This window comes from Manis javanica, chromosome 11 (assembly GCF_040802235.1).
Source record: "Manis javanica isolate MJ-LG chromosome 11, MJ_LKY, whole genome shotgun sequence".
Taxonomy (NCBI): domain Eukaryota; kingdom Metazoa; phylum Chordata; class Mammalia; order Pholidota; family Manidae; genus Manis; species Manis javanica.
Genome location: NC_133166.1, coordinates 24,800,769 through 24,826,512, shown reverse-complemented (window position 1 = coordinate 24,826,512; position 25,744 = coordinate 24,800,769). Strand labels below are relative to the sequence as shown.

The 25,744-nt window shown below is 35.7% G+C and overlaps 1 protein-coding gene and 2 pseudogenes across 1 annotated transcript; 1 reads left to right on the top strand and 2 right to left on the bottom strand.

Annotated features, from left to right (window-relative positions):
* On the bottom strand, positions 1–5,400 carry LOC108383678 (olfactory receptor 52E1-like). Its single transcript, XM_017640277.2, has 2 exons — positions 5,291–5,400; positions 1–1,187 (listed from the first exon to the last, which is right to left on the bottom strand). The coding sequence occupies exon 2, from the start codon at positions 1,091–1,093 to the stop codon at positions 155–157; it is 939 nt and encodes a 312-aa protein (XP_017495766.2). The 5' UTR covers positions 1,094–1,187; positions 5,291–5,400; the 3' UTR covers positions 1–154.
* A 6,316-nt stretch (positions 5,401–11,716) lies between these two features.
* LOC108383671 (olfactory receptor 52J3-like) lies at positions 11,717–12,691 on the bottom strand (annotated as a pseudogene).
* An 11,729-nt stretch (positions 12,692–24,420) lies between these two features.
* Positions 24,421–25,404, top strand: LOC108383663 (olfactory receptor 52D1-like; annotated as a pseudogene).
* The last annotated feature ends 340 nt before the right edge of the window (positions 25,405–25,744 follow it).

Here is a 25,744-nt window from a genome sequence, read left to right as displayed (position 1 = left end):
TATTGTTTCTGTTGGTTTATTTTTTCGAAGATGAATAAAACACTTTATACATCTGTACATAAAATACCATCTTACTCAAACATTGTAGTGTTATATTTTTGAGAGTAGAGAAAAAGTTCCATTTTCTCCTACTCAAATCTCTGAAGATCAAATTTCACAATTTGTATCTGAAAGTTATAATTACCCTTTCTCTTATCTGCTTAGTTCTGACCCCATAAATAATAGGGTTGAGAGCAGGTGGGATGACAACATAAAGGTTGGCCAAAAGAATGTGGATGTATTGAGGAACATTTTGGCCAAATCGGTGAGTCATGAAGGAGAAAAATGCTGGAGTGTAGAAGGCCAACATGACACACACATGTGAGCCACAAGTACTGAGTGCCTTCAGTCGAGCATCCTGGGAAGGTAGGTGGAAGACAGCAAGGAGGATGTAGACATAGGAGATGACAATGGCTATGATGTCCAATACCAAGATGGAGATGGCACATAAGCCAAAGATGCTATTGACCTTTATGCTGGCACAGGACAGGCGAGCAATACCCATGTGCTCACAGTATGTGTGGGAGATGATTCGGTGTCCACAGAATGGTAATCTTAGGATGAGCAAAACAAAGGAGATTACAAAGGCTAGGGATCTCAGGAGGATGACTGATGCTATAGCTGATACCACCTTATTTGTCAGCACCAATGTGTAGTGAAGAGGGTTACAGATGGCCACATAGCGATCATAGGCCATGGCCAGAAGCACAGCAGACTCCATGCCGGTGCACAGGTGAATGAAGAACATCTGGATGAGGCAGCCTTCAAAGGTGATTTCTCTCAGGTTGAACCAGAATATTCCAAGCATCTTGGGAACAGTGGATGTGGACAGGCCCAGGTCAACAGATGACAGAATAGCCAGGAAGTAGAACATGGGATGATGGAGACTGTGTTCAGTCTGAATCACAGAAAGAATTGCAATATTTCCCAGTAGAGCAGTCAAATACACAACACAAAATGGAAAACCAATCCACATGTGCATATATTCTAGCCCTGGAATTCCCAACAGGGCAAAAAAGTTGGGATGAAACTGTGTGTCATTAGGAGGCACCATGATTCTGTGGTACTTTAACAGCCACACATATCATAGAACAGATGTCTCCTTCCCTGAGAGACTCCAGCTTTTCTTGTCCAGTGTTACTGATTTCCTACAGAATGATACAAAAATATGTTCAATCTTTTCTAATCACCAAGCCCATCATGAAATATGTGTGGCTTTTTTGAAAGTGAAGTACATACTGTTTTTATTTTATTTCAATCAAGCTAATCATATTTATTAATTTGGTTCACTTTTATCATAGTTATCAGAGGATCAGGCAGATGGCTAGGTAACTGGTATACAGAGATGAATCATACATTATTACTCTTCTAAAGAAGAGTACCCATAGACACACACACACTTGTAAGAAAGTTATGTTACAGTTTAGTAATTAAAATAATAAAACGCATGTTTTCTCTGGGATTTTAACAAGTGCATTTGCTTTTCTAGCTTGGGCAACAGCTACATCATAGTCAATTTCTATAGCCTGTGGAGGTAGAATTTACACAAAACCCTTTTAAAATTATCAAACCTAGTAGGAAAAGCCAATATTTCAACTCCTGTACCTTTTATATCAGAAACATCATTGCAATTAAGGTAGACTGTATGAAATGAATAAAATTCCAACTTATGGTGGATATAATTGATATACTTGAGATGGTCTCACCATTAGATTTTACAATTGATTGTTGAGAACAGCAGAAGAGACAATTTTGAAATTGTAAGGGTTTGGTTCATAACAGGAGTAGCAGTCAAAGACTGACTGAGTTACAATGCAAAGAACTTAAATTTGAATAGTTTATATAGTGTTAAGCTTTCATCATGATACTGTGGTAAGAGATAATGTCAATACTTGTGTAGAAAGATTCAGAACAGTAATAGTGCCATCCTGAGTTGCATTAAAATAAAGTGAATCTAATATCTATGCATCATTACAATTGTTTCTATTTCACATCCTATGACAAGAAGTTCTGACTCAACATTTTTGATTGGCTTCAACTGCTATTCATACCCACTCCTTTTTGGTTTTCTCCCCACTCTTAGATCTTCAGTCTACTACCATATAACTCCCCCAGATTTGCTTTATTAAACTCTGTTGGAACTCTATGTCAGACCACCCCTCACATTTTTCCAGCCTTCTCAAGGTTTTTCCTGTCACTCCTGTTCTTAGGTCACATCAAGTTTTGTGGCCCTTGGTTCATTCCTTTTCTTTCAAATTATTTATTCCCTAATACTTTTTCAGCTTTCTAAACTAGATCTCTTCCCATCTCTCTGCATTCTCTTTCATTGATTCTATAGTCTCTTCATTCATGTCAATCCATCTGCACAAAAATCAGCCTTGAAACTCTGCAACAGCTCTTCTTCCAGTTGCTGTGGTTGCTGAGGATTATTATTAACATAAATTACAGAATCATGCCTCTGGAAGCCTCTTCAGGCAAGCCATCCAAGTGCGTGGAGATCCTTCCTGTGTCTGTAGTTAGTGCCCTTTCACATTTGCTTTGGGAACTATGTCAAACCTGTAATTTTCTCACACTGCCTCTTATTTTTACATGTATGCTCTAAGTGTCCCTGGAAATTAAGATGACCATGCAAGAAATACTTTCATCCTTTTTACTTTTCCCTTACTTAGTTCTATAAGCAATTTGATTCCAGCCTGATGTGATTTCCACCTCTGCTTTGGATATGATCTCTTCTCAAGTCTGCGTATACCACTCTTATCATCTCCCTCTCTTCCCATCCCATTCTCTAGCTCATATCTTCACCAGAAATGTGATAAATTTTTGGTCACTGGAGAGGGAAGGGCCAGAAAGCAAAGGCCCACCGCTGAGAAGGTAGACCGACTGATTTTTTGGATCACATGACAAATTTTCACAGTGACTTTTCACTATTTTTTCCATCCTTTTCCCTCCCCTATAATGCCCTTACTCTACCTCATTCTTCTATGTCAGATTCTGACCACCCTTCAAAAATACCCTTTACATTTCATGAATGTGTAACATTATCCTTTTTCTTGTATTTTCTAGCAAATATTTACTTGGCACTGTGCATAGAAATAGAAAAAAAGAGACTTCACAGATTTTATTGCATGCTTCATATTTGGCTGCACTCTAGCAGGAAGTTTTGTATACAACTGAACTGTTCTTCAAACATATCACAAGTTAATACAGTGAGGGAGTAAACTGAAGCTCTTCCATCATTTCTATAAATACACTGAAAAAAGGATTACACAGCAGGGATTTTCAATCCTGACTTTACCTAATAACCTGTAGAGTCGTAGATAAAAATAAAGATTCTAATTCCTGATTCTGGTAACTCTGAATGATTAAGTTTGTGATAGATCTCATGATTTCTATGAAGCATCCCAAGTTAATCTGATTCAATTTATCTGACATGGGAACTACTGCAGGATAAGATAATGTATATGAGCAATCACAATGAGTTGGAATGTATTAAAAACATAGGGTGAATTAAATAAAATAATGTGTGATTCAATATCTCATATCATGACTTTAATGCCCTTTTTTATAATTTGAATCCTCAAAATAAAATGTGGGCACTGATTCCATCCTGTACTGTAGTAGTTATTCTCAGGTTTTATAGTGTTTTATCCTTTCCATCAACTGTAGTTATTTGTGGGAAAGCTTTTGCTTTGCTACATATATATCTTCCAAGCACCTTTTTTTTAAAAAGTACATATTAGCAACTCTCAAAAGAAGTATGTCAAGGTAGAATGATTGGTATTTGGTAAATACCCTCTTCCTCCTCCTCAATTGTTACTAAAGTTATTCTGAGGATTTTCCTGTGCCCATGGTCCCCTGTAAGATAGGAAAGGAGAAGAAAAACAAGGAGAATTGACCCACATAAGACATTTTCTGTCTTTGGAGACTCCAGAAGTTCAGAGATTCTTGGAACCCTACTTATTTTCCAATTCTCATGCAGAAGGCTTCCACGATTTTCACAATTATTGTGTAAAACTACCAGATGATATAAGAAGAAATATTTTGTTTCGTTGACCCTATTCATAGGAAGAATAGTAAGTTAGTTAGGTAGATAGTCTTTTCAGTTGACTAGGTTGTGATGGTTTGGGAGACAAGGAGGAAAAAAACATATTTGCAAAGAAGAAATGATGATTAATAGCAATGGTATACACCCAATGACAGTAATTTGGAGGCAGAAATATATAAAAGACTTTCTGTGACTGAAACTTGAACTCAAGTAGCCAAAACTGACTTTGTGATATGTAAACAATGGATTGAGTTGAAACTAAAAAAATTGTTTAAATAATAATTATTTTTCTTTCAAGCTGTCTGGCAATAAATATTCTGTAGACCTCACTTCTTTAAAAACACATTCTCCATATATAATACTGAAATAAGAATACAAATCTTACAAATTTTACTCAGAAGTTATAAACAAATGTGGATAATATATCATTAGCAGGCCAGCATAAATTAGGAAAGTCTAATAATATAAGAAGTGCCAAATTATTTGATTTTTTTCTATTTATTAGTGTCACATTGCCATTGCAGTGTATGTGTTAACTTCCAATTAGGAAAAAAAATTAAAGTTTATAGAAATGAAATTTAGATAAGATTATTGCTTAAAGATCCTGGCTATATATAGATCTAGACATGTTTGGAAAACTTTGGAATTGATTTTGTGAATGATTAGTAAAGCCTTTTAAAAAGGGTTTTTACAATAGCTTTGGAAATTTAAGGATTCCTGATTTGGCATTTACCGCCATATTATATGAAAGTATGAATTGTGGAGTACTTATCTTGAGAGCTGAATGAAGGACAGAGTGATACCCAAAGTTGGGAAAAGTTCTGCAGGATAATTAAAGGATGGTGACAGGGGAAGACAAGGAAAACAAGACTGAAGGTTAACATAGAACCACAATTTGAATGACAAAGACTTAAAGAAAGACAGATACAAAAAGTTAAAAATGTATTTGTATCTGTGCACACCCACAGGTACCTCTAATCCAAATATTTAAGATTCAATATGATCTTTTGGTGTACACTCCTGAGTCTATGTAAATTATTATCTTGTTACTCTCTGGGCTCACTGATACCTTCCATATTCAACTAGCTTCCTTTTTTCTTCATTCCTTTCATCTAATTTATCTTTTTAACTTAAATTTCAATGAATCAGCCACAGTAAATGGTTCCTGTCTTAAGGGATCATTTCTGGGCCCAAGGCCAGACTTACCAACAAAAACGTTCTGAGTCAGCTGGCTTCACCTGCCGCAGCTTGTTTGCACGTTCACCCCCTCTGACTGACGGGGGATTTATGCTGTAAACACTGCCCGTAAAATGGAGTGTCTCCAAACCACAGTACTCTCTAGAGAACAGAAGTGTCCAGAGGCACTGAGATAGATGATTAATAAGTAGGAAGCATAATATCATTGGTCATAAAAAAACAAAACGTCTTACGCTGAGTGCTGATTCCCGAGCTTGGGATGACTCACGGTTAACTGGTTCATCTCTAGGCAGCAGAGGATGTGAAGAGGGCTTATGTCCTGCTTTCTTTTCAAGATCCCTCTAGTTCTGGATTCCCTTCCATGGGCCCCATGTACATATCTAGGTCACAGAAAATCTAGGGTGATTTTATATAGTGGTTTGGCAAGTCATTCTGGCTTTTATTTTTTTCATTACCATGTTCTTTACCTTGCTCTTATGTGGTCAATTTCTCCAAAACTTACCTACCTACCTCCCCTCTCCCACCCCAGTCCTAACACAATTTAACTTTAAATACTATCATGAAAAAATGAAGCCCAGCTAGTACCCATCATTTCATGGAATGGAGTATTCATTAGAACTTAGGTGGCAGAGATAATTTAATAAAACAAAGACCAAGTGTTTTGAACACAAATCATCTCTACTTCCTGGTTCTCATTAACAATAAAACAAGACAGGGTTTAAGTTACTGGGAAAGAGAAAGAGGTCTAGGGAAAGAAATATGAAATACGGGAGATGAGCTAAGTGGATGGACTTTGAGACACACTGCACAGGAGATTGAGCAAGAAATGTAAACTCTGTCTATAATGAACAGAGAAGGAAACACACTGCTGTGCTGTGAAGATTCTAAAAGCTAATACTTGTACAGAACTTAAAACACTTCCTGATATATAGTAAGAGATTTGCAGCTGTTTGTTGATAATTATTTAGTATACTTAGCTAACACTTAATATTCCCAGGCTAGAATACTCAACTGAAGCTCATACTGTTTGGAGTTACCATGGAGTTATCTCCTAGAATTCACTCTTGGAGTTACAGGGGAGTCAATAAATAACATTATCTTCCTTGCTTAGATATATTGCCAATGAGGAACAAAACACATGAGTTAGACAAATGGCTTTCAGAACATCAGCACTATTACTGAGTAAAAGCTATGTAGTATTCCTCAGCCCAATTATGCATTTAAACTAGTAAACTGGGCTTTCTAACAATCTTTACCCATCTCCCCAAGCCCCATAAATGTAACCTACCTTAGAACCTCAGGTTTTGGTTGCAGAAACAGGGCCTTGTCGAATTCATGGATTTTGGGACAGTGATGCTGGGATGGGCAGTGTCAGTGCTGTTAAGTGTCCATAGATCTGTGTGTTTCCAGATTCTCTATTCAGCATATTCATCTTTTTTGTTTATTCATTTATCAGTTGTCTTCTTTCATAATTTCAACAGTACAGTAAGATTTTTGCTATCTCAAAGAACATGTCCTGTTTCTTCTAGGCCTGTAAGATAATTTCTGGCTAACTTCTTTTTCTTTACACTTTTTAAAAATTTTAGGACCCTTGTGAATTACAGAAATATGCAAGTACAGGACAGAGAGTTCTTATACAAACCACACTTAATTCCCCCATCGTTAACATTTTATGTGAGTATGGTCATTTGTCACAATACGTGAGCCAGTGTCAACTAAAGTTCATATGTTATTAAAGTCGACACATTATTCAGATTCCCTTAGTTTTACCTAATGTTCTTTTTCTCTTATGGGGTCCCCTCCAAGTTGCCAAATTGTTTTCACTATGTAGGTCTTGTTAGGGCTTTTAGGCTTCTCCTGGCTGTGGCAATTCGTCAGGCTTTTCTTGGTTTTGATGACCTGGCAGTTCTTAGGAGTCCTGGTCAGGTTTTTGTAAAATGTTCCTCAATTGAGATTAGTCTGATTATTTTTCCTGTGATTAGACTAGAGCTTTGTGATTTGGGGAGGAAGATCAGGGGGATAAAATGACATTTATGTCAAAACAAACTACAGGTACATAACTAGGAACATGTCTTTTCACTGTTGATGTTGAACTTCATCACCTGGCTGAGGTAGTGTTTGTCGGGATTCTCTTTCTCCACCATGTCCAAGCTGCCTCTTTGGAAGGAGGTGACAATGTGCAGCCCACAAATTAACAGTAAGAAGCTGTGCTCTACCTCCTTGAGGGTGGAGTATCCTTATAAATTGTTTGGATTTTATTTTGCATGAAAGATATATGTATTTTCCCATCTGTTTACAGATTCAGTCATTTATCTGTATCAGTGAGAACCCAGATAGTTATTTTAGATTTATGCCATAATCCAATACTACTTTATTTTGTCACATTGTCCAGTTTTGGCCATTGGGACCTCTTTCCATTGGCTCCTGTGTCCCTTTGACATATCCCCATATTTATGTGTTCTTTTGTTAGGGATAGGGGTCACTTTCTTACTTTCTGGCATCACACGTTGCTACAGGTTAACCTTGTATATCACCTCCCCCAATCTCACAGCGTGTTATTTCTCCAAGGGTCACTGGTTTCTATAATTGGGTAATTCAATTAGAAACAAAGTGCTGGATGCTCAGTGTCCTGTGCTACTGGGGTGTCAATGGTTTAAGGTTCTCTCAGCTAACAAAGCAAGGAAATGTATGCATGTATGCTAACCTGTGCATATATATAAGTAGCTAGCTAGCATCTAGCATATAGTGTCTATCTAAACCTAAACATAGTGATGTCTCCATGACCACAAGAATTATTCTAGTTTCCTGATTATCTGTAAACTCCCACTCCAGCAATGAGAAACCTGGCCCTTACCATATGCCATGCATTTACATAGTTGTTCAATAACTGTATGCTTATGTAGCTGTGTTAGAATTGTTACCCTCTAGTTTCATGGGGAAAAAACTCATCTGCTAGAAGACAGTGCTTAGGTATAGCTCTTTTTCCTTTAGTCTCACAGACCCAACTCATTTCCAAAGTTACACCTCAATGAGTTTTTTTCCTTCATTTGTAATAGATTGTATTTTTTACATTTTACATTATCCTGGGATCCCCTGAACTCCTAAAGAATTTTTTATTTACATACATTAAGGTCATCTTTTGTCACTATTCAACCCAAAAAAGTTCTATGGGTTTTGTCAAGTACAGTACTATACATGAAACATTACAGTATCACGTAGAATGATTTCACCAACTTAAAAATTCCCATGTGCTGCACATATTCAACATCTCCCCCTGATAACCCTGGATGTTTGGTGTCTGTATAGTTTTGCTTTTTCCAGAATATAATTTTACTGGAGTCACACAATAAGAAACCTTCTCAAGCTGGCTTCTTTCATGTAGAAATATGCATTTAAGATTCATCCTTGTCTTTTTATGGCTTGACATATCATTTCTTATTAATGCTGAATAATATATCCATTGTATTATGTACAATGAATGTACCACAGATTGAATATTCATGTGCTTTTTGAAAGACATCTTTGTTGTTTCCAGTTCTTGACAATTATGAATAAAGTTGCTATAAATATCCATGTGCAAGTTTTTGTGTGGACATAGTCTTCAGACCAGTTGGGTAAATTTTTTGGAGTATAATTGCTGGGTCATATGGTAATTCTGTATTTACCTTCATACGAAATAGTCAAACTTTATTCTGAGGTGTCTGCACCATTTTGTATTCCCACCAAAAATGAATGAAAGGTTCTGTTGTTTTGCATCCTCACCTACTCTTGGTATTGCTTCATCCATGCATTTTTAATTTTAGCAGTTTTTAGAGGTGTATAATGGAATCTTATTATATTTTTAATTTGCAATCCTTAATGTAAAAATATGTTAAACATCTTTGCAAATGCTAATTTTCCATCTATATATTTTCTTTGTAAGGTGTCTGGGCAAATATTTTTGCTCAATTTTTTATTGGGTTATTTTTGTTTTATTTAAATATGTCTTAGTTGTAGGTTTTCATTTAATTTTAAATCAAGGTAAGGAAATTCTCCTCTATTTTTTACTTGCTGAGTGTTTTTATAACTATGTGTTGCTGTTTTTTTCTGTAAAACTTTTTTTTAAGTAATGATAAGACCAATATGATTTTTCTTAGGCTGATGTTCTAGGTTACTTGGACTGCTTTTTGCATGTTAAATCAGCTTTACATGCCAGGAATAAATATCACTTGGTCGATTTTTATAAATTATTAGCTTCAATTTTGTTATGTTTTATTGATGATTTTGCATCTGTTCATAACAGATATTATTGAGACATGTTCTGTATTAATATTTTTAGTAATATCTTTAACTGGCTTTGGTGTTAGGGTATTTCTGGCTTCAAGAAATGAATGACAAGGTAGTGCTTGTGTTTTCTCGAAGTGATTTTAGAGACCTGATAAAATTTCCTTCTTTTTGCTGTCTGCTTGAATTCACCAGTGAAACTATCAGGATCTGATTTTTTTTAGGGGGGAAGGGAAGAATATTAAATAGTAATGCACTTTATTTAATAAATGTGGAGATTTTTAGATATTCAGAATGCAAATTTCCTTCTGTGAGATATCGACTAAAATGTATTTCCAGTGCATTGGCTTTTAGTGGTAGGGCATGGAAACAAAGGAAAGGGGATGGTTGGAGACAAGGAGCATTATGACTGCAATGTTAGAACACAGTGTAAGGTAGACCTTCACATTTTAATAGAAAATGTCTTTACTTAGAGGTTAACATATCCAAATCCTATCACTCAGGCCAAATGAAAATCCCTTTCTCTCTTAAGGTAGGGCACCGTGAATTTAAGTTCTGTGAGTAATAATGTTGCTAGTCCTGTGTAGCATTAAAAGTGGGGTCACATTTTGAATGGAGGCTTAAAATCAATTCATAAAAATAAATAATTTATTATTGTGAAAAATCAGTCTTTATTTTATGTGCTTTATTCTTAAATATTATTAAATTTGAATTGTGCTTAAAATGAAACACAATGTCCAAATTAAAAAAAAAAACACTGGAAAGAATACTATTGGATGCACTTTTAACAAGAGTTTATCAAAAATTCATGACATGCATCTTCTTATCTCTAACAGAAAGGAATATTTAATGTGCTTAAGGGTTCACAGGAAATAAATTCTTCAGATAATATTTAGATATCCCTTATGTCAACTTCCATTAATTCCTTTCAGAAAGCTTTTACTGAAGGTTATAGCCCGCCCATACTCCTGGCATGAAAGATAACAGCTTTCATACTAATCCTAAAGATACGTGTTCTAGCACATTTAGTCACAATGCAAAATTGTAAACTTTGCAAAATATGTCATTTTTGTACCATCAGATGGTGAACATGCTATCAGGAAATTAGTTCCTAGGCTCTTGAGCAGTCATTCTTATGTTTCTATTTCATTATTTTTACATGTACATCAGTTCCTGCCAATCTCAAATTCAAGATTGATCAAAACATTTCATTGATCATGGTGGAGATAATGTCCTTATAAGGTTGCACAAAATACACTTGTAAGAATATTCAGCAAATTCCTGTGGAAGTAGCTGACTGAAAAGTTATTTTCCACCTCAACTTGTCTGAGATTCATCTATTTTTGCAAAGCCTCAAGTCCCAGAAGGTGGATGTATATGGCATTCCACAAATAAAGAGACCCTTCGGAGAAGAAATGGCCCACACAAAAAGAAATTTGCCTAAATACATTTAACACACACACACACACACACACACACACACACACACAGAGAGAGAGAAAAAAAGCTGAATAAACATGACTTGAAATCCCATTGTTAGAATTCTGTGTGTTCAAGCTTTTCTTATAAACAAGATTTTCTGTCTTTGACACAGTATTGTTTTCACTGAGCTTTACTTCAACCTTCTCTAGAAAGGAAGGTGGTACAGTGAAGGCACATAGTGCCCATAGGTTTTTTTTTAGGAAGAGTAAGGAAGATGGTGCTTAAAAAAAAAGAGAAGAAATGAAGACTTTTTTTAAAAACTTCACTGGATATCCCAGTATTGTCCTCAGAGTAATCAGATACATTTAAATTTATAACTGAGAAATTTACCAAGATCTTTCTCATTTTACTTTCATATTTGGTTATTTTTTCAGAGAAAACAAGGCAATTGTGTCTAGCTGGAATAAACTAATTGTGTCTAGCTGGAATACTGTCCTACGATTTAATAAAGAGAGTGGGAGGTTCACTAAATCTCCACAGTTAATAATGAAAGGGCTTCCAGTGGGATGCTTTCCCCTACTGCAGTGGAACCCTACATTCAGAAGAATAAACACTCCACACCACTAGGGAGAGGAAACATTGGGATTAAAGACCAAAAGGCATTCTCCAAAGTTTGTTCTTTTAGGATCTGCAGGATCTTTTTATATGAAGAACATCTAAAAAGTTAATCAACCTAGAGTAGAGTCTAAGTTAACTTCTTTCCATTACCCACACCCTCAAGAACTCAGGAAACAAGAGACCCTCCTTTGAGGTGAAAACCTGAATCACATGCTCACCAATCTGCTTTGTCCTCACACCACAGATAATAGGATTGAGGGCAGGTGGGAAAACCACGTAGAGGTTGGCAGTGAGGATGTGGACATAATGAGGAATTTTTTTGCCAAATTGATGGGTGAGAAAGGGGAAAAAGAGGTTGTATAGAAAACACATATACCCCAACATGTAACCCACATGTGCTCAGGGCTTTGTGACGAGCATCTTGAGATGGGAGACGGAAACCTGCACGGAGGATGTAGGCATAAGAGATTCCAACCAGTGCCACATCCGAAATAAGAAAAGAAGCCACAAAAAGCCCATAAACGGCATTAATTTGAATGCTGGCACAGGCCAGCTTGACAATGCCTATGTGTTCACAGTAGGAGCAGTCAATAATTTGAGCCTCGCAGAAGGGCAAACAGTGGGTTAGGTAGAGAATGTGCAACATGAGCAGGACTGGGCACATTATAATACCCACAGCAGTGCCTGCTAGCACTGTGGGTGTCAGGACAGTTGTGTACTGGAGCGGTACACAGATAGTGGTCAAAAGCCATTGCCAGCAGAAGAGCAGACTCCATTCTTGTGAAGGTGTGTATCAAAAACATCTGGGCCGCACAGGCTCCAAAGTTGATTTCATGTGCATCACACCAGAAGATACCCAGCATTCGGGGCACTGAGGATGTGGAGAGGGCTGGATCTATGGCTGATAAGATGGCTAGAAAGTGGAGCATAGGATCCTGCAGAGTATGGTCAGACAGATGATCGTCAAAAAGGTAGCATTGCTCAGCAGAGCCACTAAGTCAATCAAGCAAAAAGGCAGGGAGATCCAGCCATGTGAATTCTCAAGCCCTGGGATACCAGTCAGAAAAAAGTGTCAGGGTGGAAAGTGGAAGTGTTGGTATGGAGCATCTTGCCATTAATGAGAAGAGAGAGGTAGTTGACCACCTCTAGGAGGAAAAATAAGAGTTATAAATGCACCGCTCAAAACTTCTCTAATAGGCTTAATTTTAATCTGTATTTTTCTTATTACAAAAGCTGATGCTAACATGAGTTCAAAATCAGATGTAGGCATAGACGGAGCAGTTCTCTTCAAGTGGAAGGAACATTAATTTTATGAAAGGTCTCCCTCTTTTATTCCTGAGAAGAGGTGAAGGAGTGAAGGAAAGAAGGAAGGAAGGTCATCTCAGCTCTAATTGACTCCCAAGAGACAAATGTCCAAATTCTGAGAAATATTTTTTAATGGCATTGAAAAAAATAAAGATCCCAGCCTGTAAATCCTGCAAGACTGTGGTTAATGTCCATCTCCTGTCTTCTTACTTCTCTCCTTCCCTCTTTGTAACCAACTTTATAAACCTGTACTTCACTCTGGGCCAATGATGACTTATTTTTTAAGAGGTACATTTCATAATACACAATTACCACTGAAAGTGGAGATAATCATTTATACCCCTACTTGAATTCCGTTTATAGATTTTTTTTAATTGAAGATGCCATAGCATGATACAGTAAAGACCTCTTTCAGTCGGAAAATCTTTCTACACTAGTGAGACAGTGTATATTAGCTTAGTAAATTTATTTGTAGTCTGTTGCCTGTTAGACAAGAATGTCTGATCACTGTCCATCCACATTACACATGTAATAAGGAACTCACCTCCAGCAGGTCTAGGGCTGGAAAGCTCTTGTGTGTCTACTAAAGGGAGTGAAGTTTTATACTAATTATACTCAATCCTTCAGAGAGGGGGGTCTGTCTGAAAACAAAGCCAACGCAAATCCCCTGTATGTACCAGGACTAATACCTCAGAGTCTCCTAAGAAAGATCCCATTATCTGCTCCCAGGACAGAACTGATGTGGAGGAAGACATCCCCTCCATTTCACCCCCCACTCCAGGCCCCTCCCCCAACATGTACTGTCAATCAGAAGTCAAAGATATAAAACTAATCATACCAGACCTTTATATGAAGTGAACAGAATCTCTTATTGGGTGAATTTTGCCTCCTGTTTTTTTTTTTAGATATTATAGCAATGCATGTCTAGGGCATTAATTACCAATACCTGTATCTCCCCTTCCCACATCCATGTCTTAGCAGTCATCAATAATTTATTAATATATCATGGCTATCAAATAAGACAAAGTCTCTCATTTCTTTTCCATACAGTGCTTTAAATGTAAGTTAATAAACATTAATTTAACATAAAAAATAATATGAAGTATATTTAGAGATATGAACTATATGGAAGCCAAAGAAAGGAAAGATGTGTCTTGTCCAAATATTACAAAGTAACAAATCAAATGTATTTTTCAATGTAATGAATAAAAAAATAAAAAGATTATATTACTTAATCATAGAAAAATACAAGAACACTGCTTATAAAAGCTTAAGGTCGTGAACCAGCAGGAAATTCACAGGCTGCAATATGATATTTCAGTTGCATATATCAACTGAAGCACTTACATTATTAATGCATTAAAGTAGTGTGTTGAATTTACTACAAATCTATAATGAAATGACAAGCAACTCAATATAAAAGGTAAGGACAAAAACTTGATCTGGTACCTCAAAGGAAGGAATATCTGATGAATATAAGAAAATTTTTTTCCTCACTTTTTTCATCAGGAAAATGCTAATTCAAACCACAGTTGGACACTCTCCAACCTATCCAGTATGGCTGAAAATAGGACTGCTAATTCCAAGTTTCCATAAAGATAGACAGCATCTACTTACTAGTTTAGGAACTGAATGTGTCTATTCAAAATATTCCCTGTGAACCAGAAATCACTCTTGAGTAATTATCCAAAGGAAATAAGTGCTTATGTTCACCAAAACACATACACGAGAATATTCATAGTGATTTTAATCACAGTAGTGAAAAAACTCAAACTCCAACAACAGAAGAATACATAAATTAATTGGGTTTATTCCTTAAAGAAAATACTATCTATGAAAAAATAAAACAACACATAATAAAACACTAACAAGCAAATACAACTGAACTATAATGACATGCAAAATGGATTAACCTAACAGAAATATTGTAAAACAAAAAGCAGAGACATCACAGTGTTTTCCTAAGAGACATCACGTTGTGTTCCTAAGATTTTCATACTTGACTGATTTTATGTGGAATTTTGGAGACAGGAAACAAGACCAAAAAAAACTATACTCTATCTGCATGAATCAGAAGATGAGAATAGAAAGGGGTGAAGTGAGTATTTAAGCCAAGAAATGAGTGACGACTGAAAACATGGAAAAAAATCATAATGGCACAAGAGGTGTCAGCACCATCAGGAGAAAAAATGATTTCTGTCTACCTACCAGATTATGTTGAGTCTTGTTAAAATGCACATGGCAAATTCACTGAAGCCAAATGAAACATATAATGTTTATAATATTTTCTTTCTATTTTCCTAGAATGTACTCAGTTATTCTATGCCTAGAGGAATCAATGTATCTTTATGTACAGCTTGACTGTGCCCTCTTTCCTCTTTCATTTGGAACATGAAACAGTGGAATGCTGACATGCCTTATCTGCTAGAGAGCAAAATCCTCAAACCCTCACCAATCCTTACATGTACCTTAGTATCAGACACAAGATACTGAGAAATGTTTCTTATTAAATATTTGTTGAAAAAATGACTTATTGATTTGAACAAAATAAGTCATTTCAAAGGAAAAAAGTAGACTAGTATGTAGGATAAAGGGTAATTATGTTTGAGATTATAATATTCCATTCCAATTTACATTCTCAATGGGGAAGGATTTTTATGTGTTCATAGCTTATACATATTGAGTAAATAGTCATGGCCCTAATTATGCAATTGTAAAGGTGTCACAGCCTTTTGTTTAAAGGCTCTCAAGGTTAAGGAATTTTGAATCTGGTTTGTTAAACTGCTGGTAACTTAAAACTGGCCATGTTGGAAGAAGTTACAAGCCAGAAATAGTTTCTATTTTGTAAATTCTCTCAACATTGTGGGTATAAATGTATGCTTGCATGAGATATGCATATATACATATACATACGCGTGTGTGTTTGACAGTCCAATCTGCAGATGAGACATAATATTTGTGTGCGTGCAAACACATGTTAAGGGATGTATGTAGGTTTCAAAAAAATAGTGCAATGAGTAAAAGAGAAGGTGACGAGGAGAAAAGAGAGTGGGAGTAATTAAAAAGTTGGGAGACAGAGGAGTACGGAGGCAGGGAACAGAGAGGATGGAAAGGAAGCAGACAAGTCTGTCATGATCTCTAAGACTGAGAGTTTGAATATATCTTTGGAATCCAGTTTTTAAAAATAGATTACATAAATGTGCAACAGATGAGAACTGGCAGTGCAATGAGGTGAAGTCCATTAAATAGTTCATTTAATGTCATAATTGGATTGATAAAATAATGAAGTGAAAGGCAGAGACATTTATTTTCCCTTTACAAAAAAAAAAAATTACCAGGAAGAAAACAGAAATATGGGGCTTGAGAGTAATAGAGGAAGGACACTCAATGGAAACCATTTTAAGGAAATGGTGATTGAATTTTATACACCAGATTGTAAAATTCATAGGACAAATATTGTTCCATTAAATTACACCACTTTTACTCCTCAGCAGTCAACTTCAGTTTTATACTTACACTTAATTTTGCTTTTATAATTTTTATCTTAAAATGATACCTCTCATTTTAGTCAATTTGAAAAATAAAAAATATATTAATAAAAACAAAATACATATATGTTTGTAAAAAATCACTAAGAACTAAAATGTTTTCCCATACAAAAAAGAATTGTGACTATACTTTTCTATTTTCACTCAATATAAAATATTGAAACCTTTCTGTATCAAATTTTATTAATGCATATAATATATGCTCACTTAATCATCCCCATTACTACATATTTCCCTAATATTTTACAATTGCAAGTAGTACTATGTATATGATACTAATAAGTACATAACTGTAATTATATGTAACTCTCTGTAAGTTTACACGGTAAGTTTTTGTTTATTAGAGGAACCATATTTATCTTATTACATTTGCATCTTCATCCTCAGATACCTGTCATTGTGTATGCTCTTTATAATTATTTGTTTAATAAGTAAATTACAGTTAATGAAGACTATGCCTTCATTAGAAACTGTCAATTCATAAGTTGGGTATTATCTTGAATACTAACTATTTATTCCACTTAAGATAATTATTGTAAAGCAGTAATAGTAAATCTAATCCCTTTATCACTGGTGTGTTTAAAAATAGGCATAAGGCCTAATTCTGGACAACCAGTCATGACAGGAAGAGTCTGATGTCCATGATGCAAGAAGATTCCTATGAACCTAAAGAAAAACTGAATTACACTTTGGGCCACTGAAAGAACCACCTTTGGATCCTGTCCTTCTACTGGGATTATTGTTATGTAAAATCACGTATTTCATTATAGTTTAAGTAAATTCATATTACAATTTTCTTTTGCTTGCAAACAGACATCCTAGCCAGGATGCTGATTGTAAACATGTTTAAGACAATTGTTATGTAATGTTAAAACCACTTGTCACAAATAATCTGCCAATTTATATTCCATATTTCATGAATAAATTGATTGGGTTGGGAAGATGTGCTCTGCACATTTACTCACTATATTTAGAATTAAATCATTTATTCAAATCTTGATGCAATATAATATCCTTTCTACAGCCTGTTTCTATATCATTTCTTTGGCAACAATAAGGCAAACCAATAATTACACCTAATGCTGACTTTCTTGAACATGTCTAATAATAGGCACTTGAGTTTTCCATCCTTCCTTAGGTTGATTTATTCAGCAGACATTTATTGAGTAGCTGTGTTAGTCACACTGTGAGTTACTAAATGAATAAAGGAGTATCAAATTTCATATGGTCTGGAGGACAAGGAATAATATTATAACATTATTATAAGTTATTATAAGTTATGTTATTATTACTAGTACATAATATTAAGTTGTAAGTAAAAGAACTAAGCATAAGTGCACAGGAAACAAGAAAAGTGAGTATTTGTGTGAGGAAAATTACCCTAGAATTTGCTGATGAACAGAAATTAACTCCCATGTGAATCAATATTTTTCTTTTTCTGAAATGAGATGCCTTTGAATGGTAGATTTTAAAAATTAAAATACAAATGCCAGAAAATTGATGTGGAATTAATATTTAGTGAATGGGGAAGGGAGAGAAAAGTACTCTTATAAAGTATTATAATTGTATTGTAAAGGAGTTTACCAAGGAATAGGCATATCTCTACAAAGCAAAGACCAAGAAGGATGTTTAGTAGGAAAACTGAAGGGGGGAAAGGTGTTTGTCATGGAGAATGCAGCAAAAGTCCACATACAATATCGCTGGTCATTACAAATACTAAACAAGATGGTAGCATCAGAGACAGAAAGGAAAATACCTCAGAGCTATTTAAGAAATAAAATTAACTCATCTGGAAGACTGAAATAGCTGATAATAAAGGCACTTCAGAGATGGTGTTATCACATAGCTGATGCAAGAAATTAGAATGAGGAAAGTTAGGACAGGAACATATGACTAAGATTGGGAGAATATGAGCTGAGAAGACAAAAGATTGTGGAGATAACTTTCCTCACATTACACATGGAGGAAGAGAAGAAAAAATTATGTTGAGAATTATTTCCACATTTAACAATTCCCGTTTTAAAGACTAAGAGGTAATGCTAAACATATACATGAAAAATATGGACACAATTTGTAATGGGCTTAGGGGAAATTATTTTTCAATTCCCCTTAAGAATTTTGAAACAATCAAGTTTTTATAAAATCTCAACAAATTAGTTGTGTATTAGTATGTTGTGTGTGTACATGTAATGTATATATATTACATAGTATATATTATATTTGACATCATTATAGGGGAGCTAAGTAAGTTGAAATGGAAAGAGAATGGAAATAAGGAAAAGATAATGCATGTCTTACTCACGTCATATATAAACAGCTTCCCCTCCTGCACACACATATGTAACAACACATAAACCTTACATCTGTCTGAATAAGAGATAATATCTCCTCATTATAAATCTGAGGCACTCATGATTTTAAGAGTTTAAGACGCATGGCAAACATGTCGAAGACTAGATAGAAATTATATTCTGAGCAAACTGAGTCTCTTATTTTCAGTTACCTAAACTGTTCTTATATATTCTCATGTACCTTATTTAAGGCATCTGATAGAATATTTTCAAAACATTCATTCATTCATTACATGCAATTGTTTTGTAGTTAAAAGTGTCTTATCAAATTGTATCATTGGAGGATTCCAGAGGAGCAATACTGATCATGATCATAGTTTCTGTAAGACAATCAGGGTATTATGCAGACATGGATATACCGGAAGCAAAGGCAGGGAGAGGGTTGTGTCAGCTCCCCTCCCAGCTGGGGCCCGCTCCCCTGCAGGCACAGGTCAGTTCTGGCACAGGCCAGTAGAGCAGCTAATTCACACTCTGCTTGCTCTCTTTCTCTGTTGGACCTTAGACAAACCACCCCATTTCTGTTCCACTTTTCTACTCTGTTGCATCTGAAGTTAATTGACCCATTTTAAATACACTAGGCTATTAGTAGGTAAGTTTTTGGGGAAGTCAAAAGTTATACATAGATGTTCCATGTCATGGGGATCAGTGTGTCTAACTGTTAGATCATTCAAGGGTCAATTGTAATTAAATATAAAAATAAAATTCCAAATTATACAATTAAAAACTTGCTGAAATTGGCACAAAAATGATTTAAAAATTGTTAAACACTCTCAAAGGGCTCTGGAATACTTGTAAAAGCACAGTTAATCTAGATGGCTGAAAGGTTTGACTGTTTAAAGATGGCAGGTTTTCCACATTAGTGTTTAGATGCAAGTCAGTTTTCACCAAATCCCACTTTATTTCATATAATTAAATAGATTTTCTATGAAATTCTGATGAATTATTAAAAGATAAGGTATACATCACAACATGAAACTTAGATTATGATATCAACTTATAAAGCCTAATATTCAAATATTCAAAATCATATAATATAAAAATCATGGAATAAAATTAAACCAAATATCAAGGTCACACAGTTGATGTTAGTTTTTCTTCATTATTATTATTATTATTATTATTTTCTTCATTATTATAGCATTATTTTAAATGAAGGACTTAGACAATGTCTTTCCTTTTTGTATACATATGTATGATAATTTAAGAACCAACAATTCTGAGACTCCAGCCCTGAGTTCTGAACTCAAATCACCAGCTTGCAATAGCTTCTTTCTCTGACACCACAGGGAGCCTACTTCCCCTCCAGGCCCATGGGAGCCTTAGACACGCCTATAACTGAGCTCATTTGGAAAGCTGTCACTTTTAAGAGAACCGGTCTTCCTCAGACCAGGTAGGCGCCGATCCCCCTCCCACAGCACACCTGGTGAGGTGAGGCAACATGCAGCCACTCTCCTTCGTGGACACTCTAGCTTGGTGGGTAGTATCCCCAGAGAAGGTTTCAAGCTCTAGTCAGAGCACACAGGCTCAAAAACAGGCTTGTGTAAGACTTCCTGGAGCAAGTGAGCCCATTTGGGTTTGTGGTCCCTATAAAAACTGCCTTTGTTTTATTCAGTTATTGGTAGGGATGAGGCTGCAACTTTCCTTGAGAATAAATTTATGCATGGGTGTCTCTGCTTGGTTCAGTCCATCAGAGGCAAGCTGACGAAGGAAAGGATGGGAGTACAGGTTTATCAGTCCTGTATTCTAAGCAGATCTATGATATTTGGGCAATGTCATGCTACTTTAAGCAGTCTTAAATGCACTACCATTTTACATTTGCAAAACCCTGTGTAGTACTCATCTCCTAAGGGTTAGTGTAAAGATTACAAACTTTGTAATATACAGAATACAGTTGGATTCAAATTCCAGCTCCTGGAATTCATAGCTTTGGGGAACTTAAATGAACATTCTTAGCTTGTTTTTTAAACATTTGTGCTCCAAGTGTGATTATCTACCCAGAAACTCCCTCATGGGTTAAATGGGATAATGCCTGCAATGTGAATAATACAGTACCTAATATATGCCAATTCATGTTGATTTGTTTTATTTTTGTAAAGAGATGGATATAGATGTAGAATTTAGCCAAAAGATGTTATAGATTTTTTATTTTATTCCTCCCCAAAAGTATATGTGAGTTTCTTTCTCTCCGTTTTATAGTCAGACAAGGAACAAAATGCTGAGAGAGATCCATTTTGTTGGAGATAAATCCCTGGGTATGTCTGAAAGATTCGGTATTATAATTAGGAAACTGCTAATGCACCACAGCATTTGGGGATAGTGTGGGCTATAATAAATATATAGTGACTCCACTGGTTGTCTTCAATTTATGTGGAAATTATTTACCAGAAAAATAATAACACCCTGTTATCTTCTCCCTTTCCCAAGCAAATATATAAAAATACAAGGCCTTTTCTAAATAAGAATTTGTAATATAACAAAGGAGATAGATAAGCAAAAATATAAAATACTATCTGACAAGAGAAAGAAGACAGGTAAGTGCACATACCATGGGGATGCTGACGAGGGCTGTCAATGATGGTTCAAAGAAGTTCCCAGAAAAATAATCTTGGCGAAGCTGAGAGGTGAATAGAGTCTTCATTTCTAACCAAGTTACTGAGGCTTTTTATGTGTGAGGCATTACTTCCTTCATGAATTGAATAGATGACCAATTCTCTATGCAGAGAAATATGGGAAAAGGCATTTCAAGAGGTTGAAAAATTTACCAATATTTAACAAGACATGGAAGGCCACATCTCATTTCTCATTTGCAGTTTCTTAGTTTTCATTTGTTTCTGATGAATAGAATTATAATTCTGCATTATTTGCTTACCTTAAACTATACAGGTAACACATGAATATATAGAATAAATTGGCACTGTTAAAAAAGTCGAACCATAGTAATACAGCTCAGTTACACTATCTGTATTCCTTTCCATCCATCTATTTTAGACTCTCCTAAGTTGGGTGTGTATGTATTTAGATTGTTTCTTGTGTTTATAAAATTCTAAGTATAAATGTGAATATATGTTTTATTTTTGCATGTGTTTCAATATTAATGGAAAAATCAATTTCTCCTTCATTTTCTCATTTGGATGTTTTTCTATGTCAATTTATATGAATCTACTTTACTGTAAGCACTTCTGAGTATTCCATAATAAAAATATGTCACAGATTTTTAAATTTAATAGTGCCTTTAGCCATTTTGGATGTCCAAAATTTTTTAATCCTTCAATTTTTATTCTATTATTGACAGTTTTGCAATAAGAATCACTGTATCTACTTCCATGTGAACATTACTCCCTAGGATGGCAAGTAGTTAAAATGTTCTGCCTTTTTTTTTTAGTAGTAAGGGCTACTGTAGGATTTTCCTCTAAAAGGTAGTTCGATTTTCTCCATTCGGTTGTGCATAATGAGTTTAACCCAAATCTCATTAACACTTGTTATCAACAATCTTGGTACTCTGTTGCTTAAAAATATAATGCATGAATTGTATCATATTCATTTTAATTTTTAATTTTCTAAGTGCAAGTAAGGATAAGATCTAGTTTATGTGATTGGTAAAATATATTTAAATTGTGCTATGGGATAGAGCAAATAGAGTGAAAGTTAGGTTAAAGAGTATGAGAAAAATGAGAATACTGATGGACTGGAGAATATAGAAAATGGTTATAAAGATTCATTTTAGGACAAAAAAAAGAAAGTATGTAAAAATGCATTATCTCAGTGGATATATACATAAACGTAATAGTAGGGCAGGGTAAAATTGGGGGAGCTTTTCTCTGATAACAAATGGTAATTTTCTCTCTGAGGTAGGAGCTTATTGGCTGAGAGTAAAGTGCATTGCAGGAGGGTTCATTTGGAAGAGAAAGGCTTAGATTCAGACCAGCTCCTTTACAGAATTTTAAAATACAGGGGCTTTTCACTCAGTATTCATAATCAAAGTAATGATGATGGCATTTTTTAATGTTAGATACAGAACCATCCTGCACCTCTTTGAAGTAGACTTCACATTAGTAGGGCAGTTTATCACAACAGTTAAGAATGGGGCCCTAGAATCAGTGTGTAGGCTAGAAACCAAGTCTATCAGCAGCTGTTTAAGCTTACAGAATTTATTTAAATTCTCCTTAAAATAGGGATAGAATTTATGAGGTAATACATGAATGTTCTCAAGAAAACAACTGACTCACATTAAGCTTCTATAAAAATTTACCTATTGAATTATTACATAAATTGCCAGTAATCTGGTTTCCCTGCATTCCTCTTACATCCCAATTTGTATCATGATTCAGAAAGAAATTCAGAAGGTTTTCCAAAGTTCTCTGAACTATGTATCCAGCTGTTCACATGCTCAAAAGAGAACAACCATCCCTAGGGAACTTGAAGGCCAAATAGCCAAAGGAAGAAGAAATTTTGGGCCTAAAACTTCAACAAGAAATTAAAAGGTAAAAATACATGTCATCATTGTAAATCAGTATTGATGTCCACTCTGCAATATATATTCAAATCCTATTTCAATGCACACTGATTTAAGGGTTATTTTTCCTGATCACAAAGACTCCATTATCTGCAAATATCTACAATAGTGGGTAGAATAAAAGGAGTGGCTCTGAAACAGTATCAACTGTGTGTCTAAAAATAACAAAATGAAAAAGAGTCCATTAGGGAAGCAGTATGACTTTCAAAATGTTCTAATTGTCTTAAGAAATGGAACAAGCAAAATCAGCAAATCACAGTACGGGCTGGGATGCTGTATGTATGGGATCAGCTAATGCAGGGAAGTATGCAGTGCAAATGAAAAATTATGAAGGAAAACTTGGGGGAAGTAGACTGCTTGTGAGTGAACTTAAACAGCAACTCACAAAGTTGGTTGACTAAGAGGATATATGTAAAAAGTGAATGGAGCTCAGAACAGAGGTTATAATTATAATATAGTTCTTGCCTGCTAAGATCAGGAGCAAACATGAATTCTGGGGCCAGTGGAGAGTCAAGGAGCTGTTTACTTGCCGACACTCTGTCATCAGGCCCACTCTCATCATCATCCCGAAGGAGTCCCATGTTCACGTGAAAGAATCTCGTTCTGGTCATTCCACACCACGAAACAAATTTTGGAATTATAGTCTCAAAGCTAAACCCTGTAAACTGCCACATCGCAAAACTGTTATGACTAAAACCTTAAAAAAAAGGAAATCTATATTCTATTCAGAACGTCCTATCATCCCTCCCATCTCATTCTAATTTGTGTCTTACAAGTCTGCTATTTCTTACTGAGCCCTCCAAACCTGTGACTTACACATTCTTCAGTTTTTACTTGATGGCACTTTCTTCTCATTGGATACAAGATTTTGGATTTTCATAGATTTCACTCCAATTCTTGGTATTTAGCTGTTTTCCCTCATGTAGCATCTATAGATCAGCCCTGTTGCAAATTATAACTCTGAAATAATATCTGAAACACAGATGAGATAATTTCTATCTAAATATATACAGACATTGTAATTACTCCATGAACTGCAATTCCTTGCATTTTGGCTTACTTAACCCAGCAGAGATTTCAAAATTTATGCTATTATTTGTTTGCTTTAGAGGAAAATCTATGAAGAGAAAGTTAAAATAATCGATGATTGTTATGTCAGCATACAATAAGACTGATGTCTATCCATCAACCTTCATTCTCATTGGCATTCCTGGACTGGAGGCTGCTCATATCTGGGTCTCCATCCCCTTCTGTGTGGTCTACCTTTTGGCCCTACTGGGAAACTGCTCTCTTCTGTTTATCATCAAGACAGACTCCAGCCTCCAAGAGCCAATGTACCTCTTCCTCTGCATGCTAGCTGTGGCTGACCTTATTGTGTGTACTACAGCTGTGCCCAAACTTCTCAGCCTCTTCTGGTTCCATGATGGAGAGATCCGCTTCGAAGCCTGCCTCACCCAGGTGTTCCTGATTCACTCTTGCTCCACCATGGAGTCTGGCTTCTTCCTAGCCATGGCTTTTGACCGCTATGTAGCTGTTTGTAAACCATTGAGACACTCAGCTATTCTGACACATACTGTAATCGGGGGAATGGGCCTGGCTATCGTATTCCGGGGCATGGCACTGCTTAGTCCTCACCCCTTCCTGCTCCGCTGGCTCCCCTACTGCAGAACCAATATCATTTCCCACACCTACTGTGAGTTCATGGCCCTCATCAAGATTGCCTGCGCTGACACAAGGATCCGCAGAGCCTACAGCCTCATTGTTGCCTTCCTTACAGGAGGGGTGGACTTCATATTGATCATCTGTTCTTATGTCCTCATACTCCACGCTGTCTTCCACCTCCCATCCAAGGATGCTCGACTCAAGACGCTGGGTACCTGTGGCTCCCATATCTGCGTTATTTTAGTTTCCTATACTCCAGCCTTCTTTTCTTTTCTCACCCACAGGTTTGGGCACCATGTGGCTCCTCACATCCACATATTTGTGGCCAACATCTATCTTCTGATCCCACCCATGGTGAACCCTATCATCTATGGGGTAAGGACCAAGAAGATACGTGACAGGTTTCTTAAATTTTTCAGGTTTTCAAAGCCTCTGAACTAATTTATTTTTGTTGAGTAATATATGAATGAACCTTATCTATCTTGGAATGTATACCTTCTTCATCAAGATCCTTTTTTACTGGTCAGAGGGTGGGGTTTTCTGTGGGGAGTAACTCATGCAAAGATAACATCTATGTTGTAAAAATCAGTACACCGAGGAAGATATATTACCACGTAGGACTCTATTGAAATATTAAAATATTGTTTTCTAGAAAAACACAAAACAAACATAAAGCTATGAAGAATCATCTGATGCTAAAAACAAGAAATATTTAAAATCAATAGATATATTGTCACATATCTTTGGTTTACCATTTAACTTACTACCAGATTTAAAAATT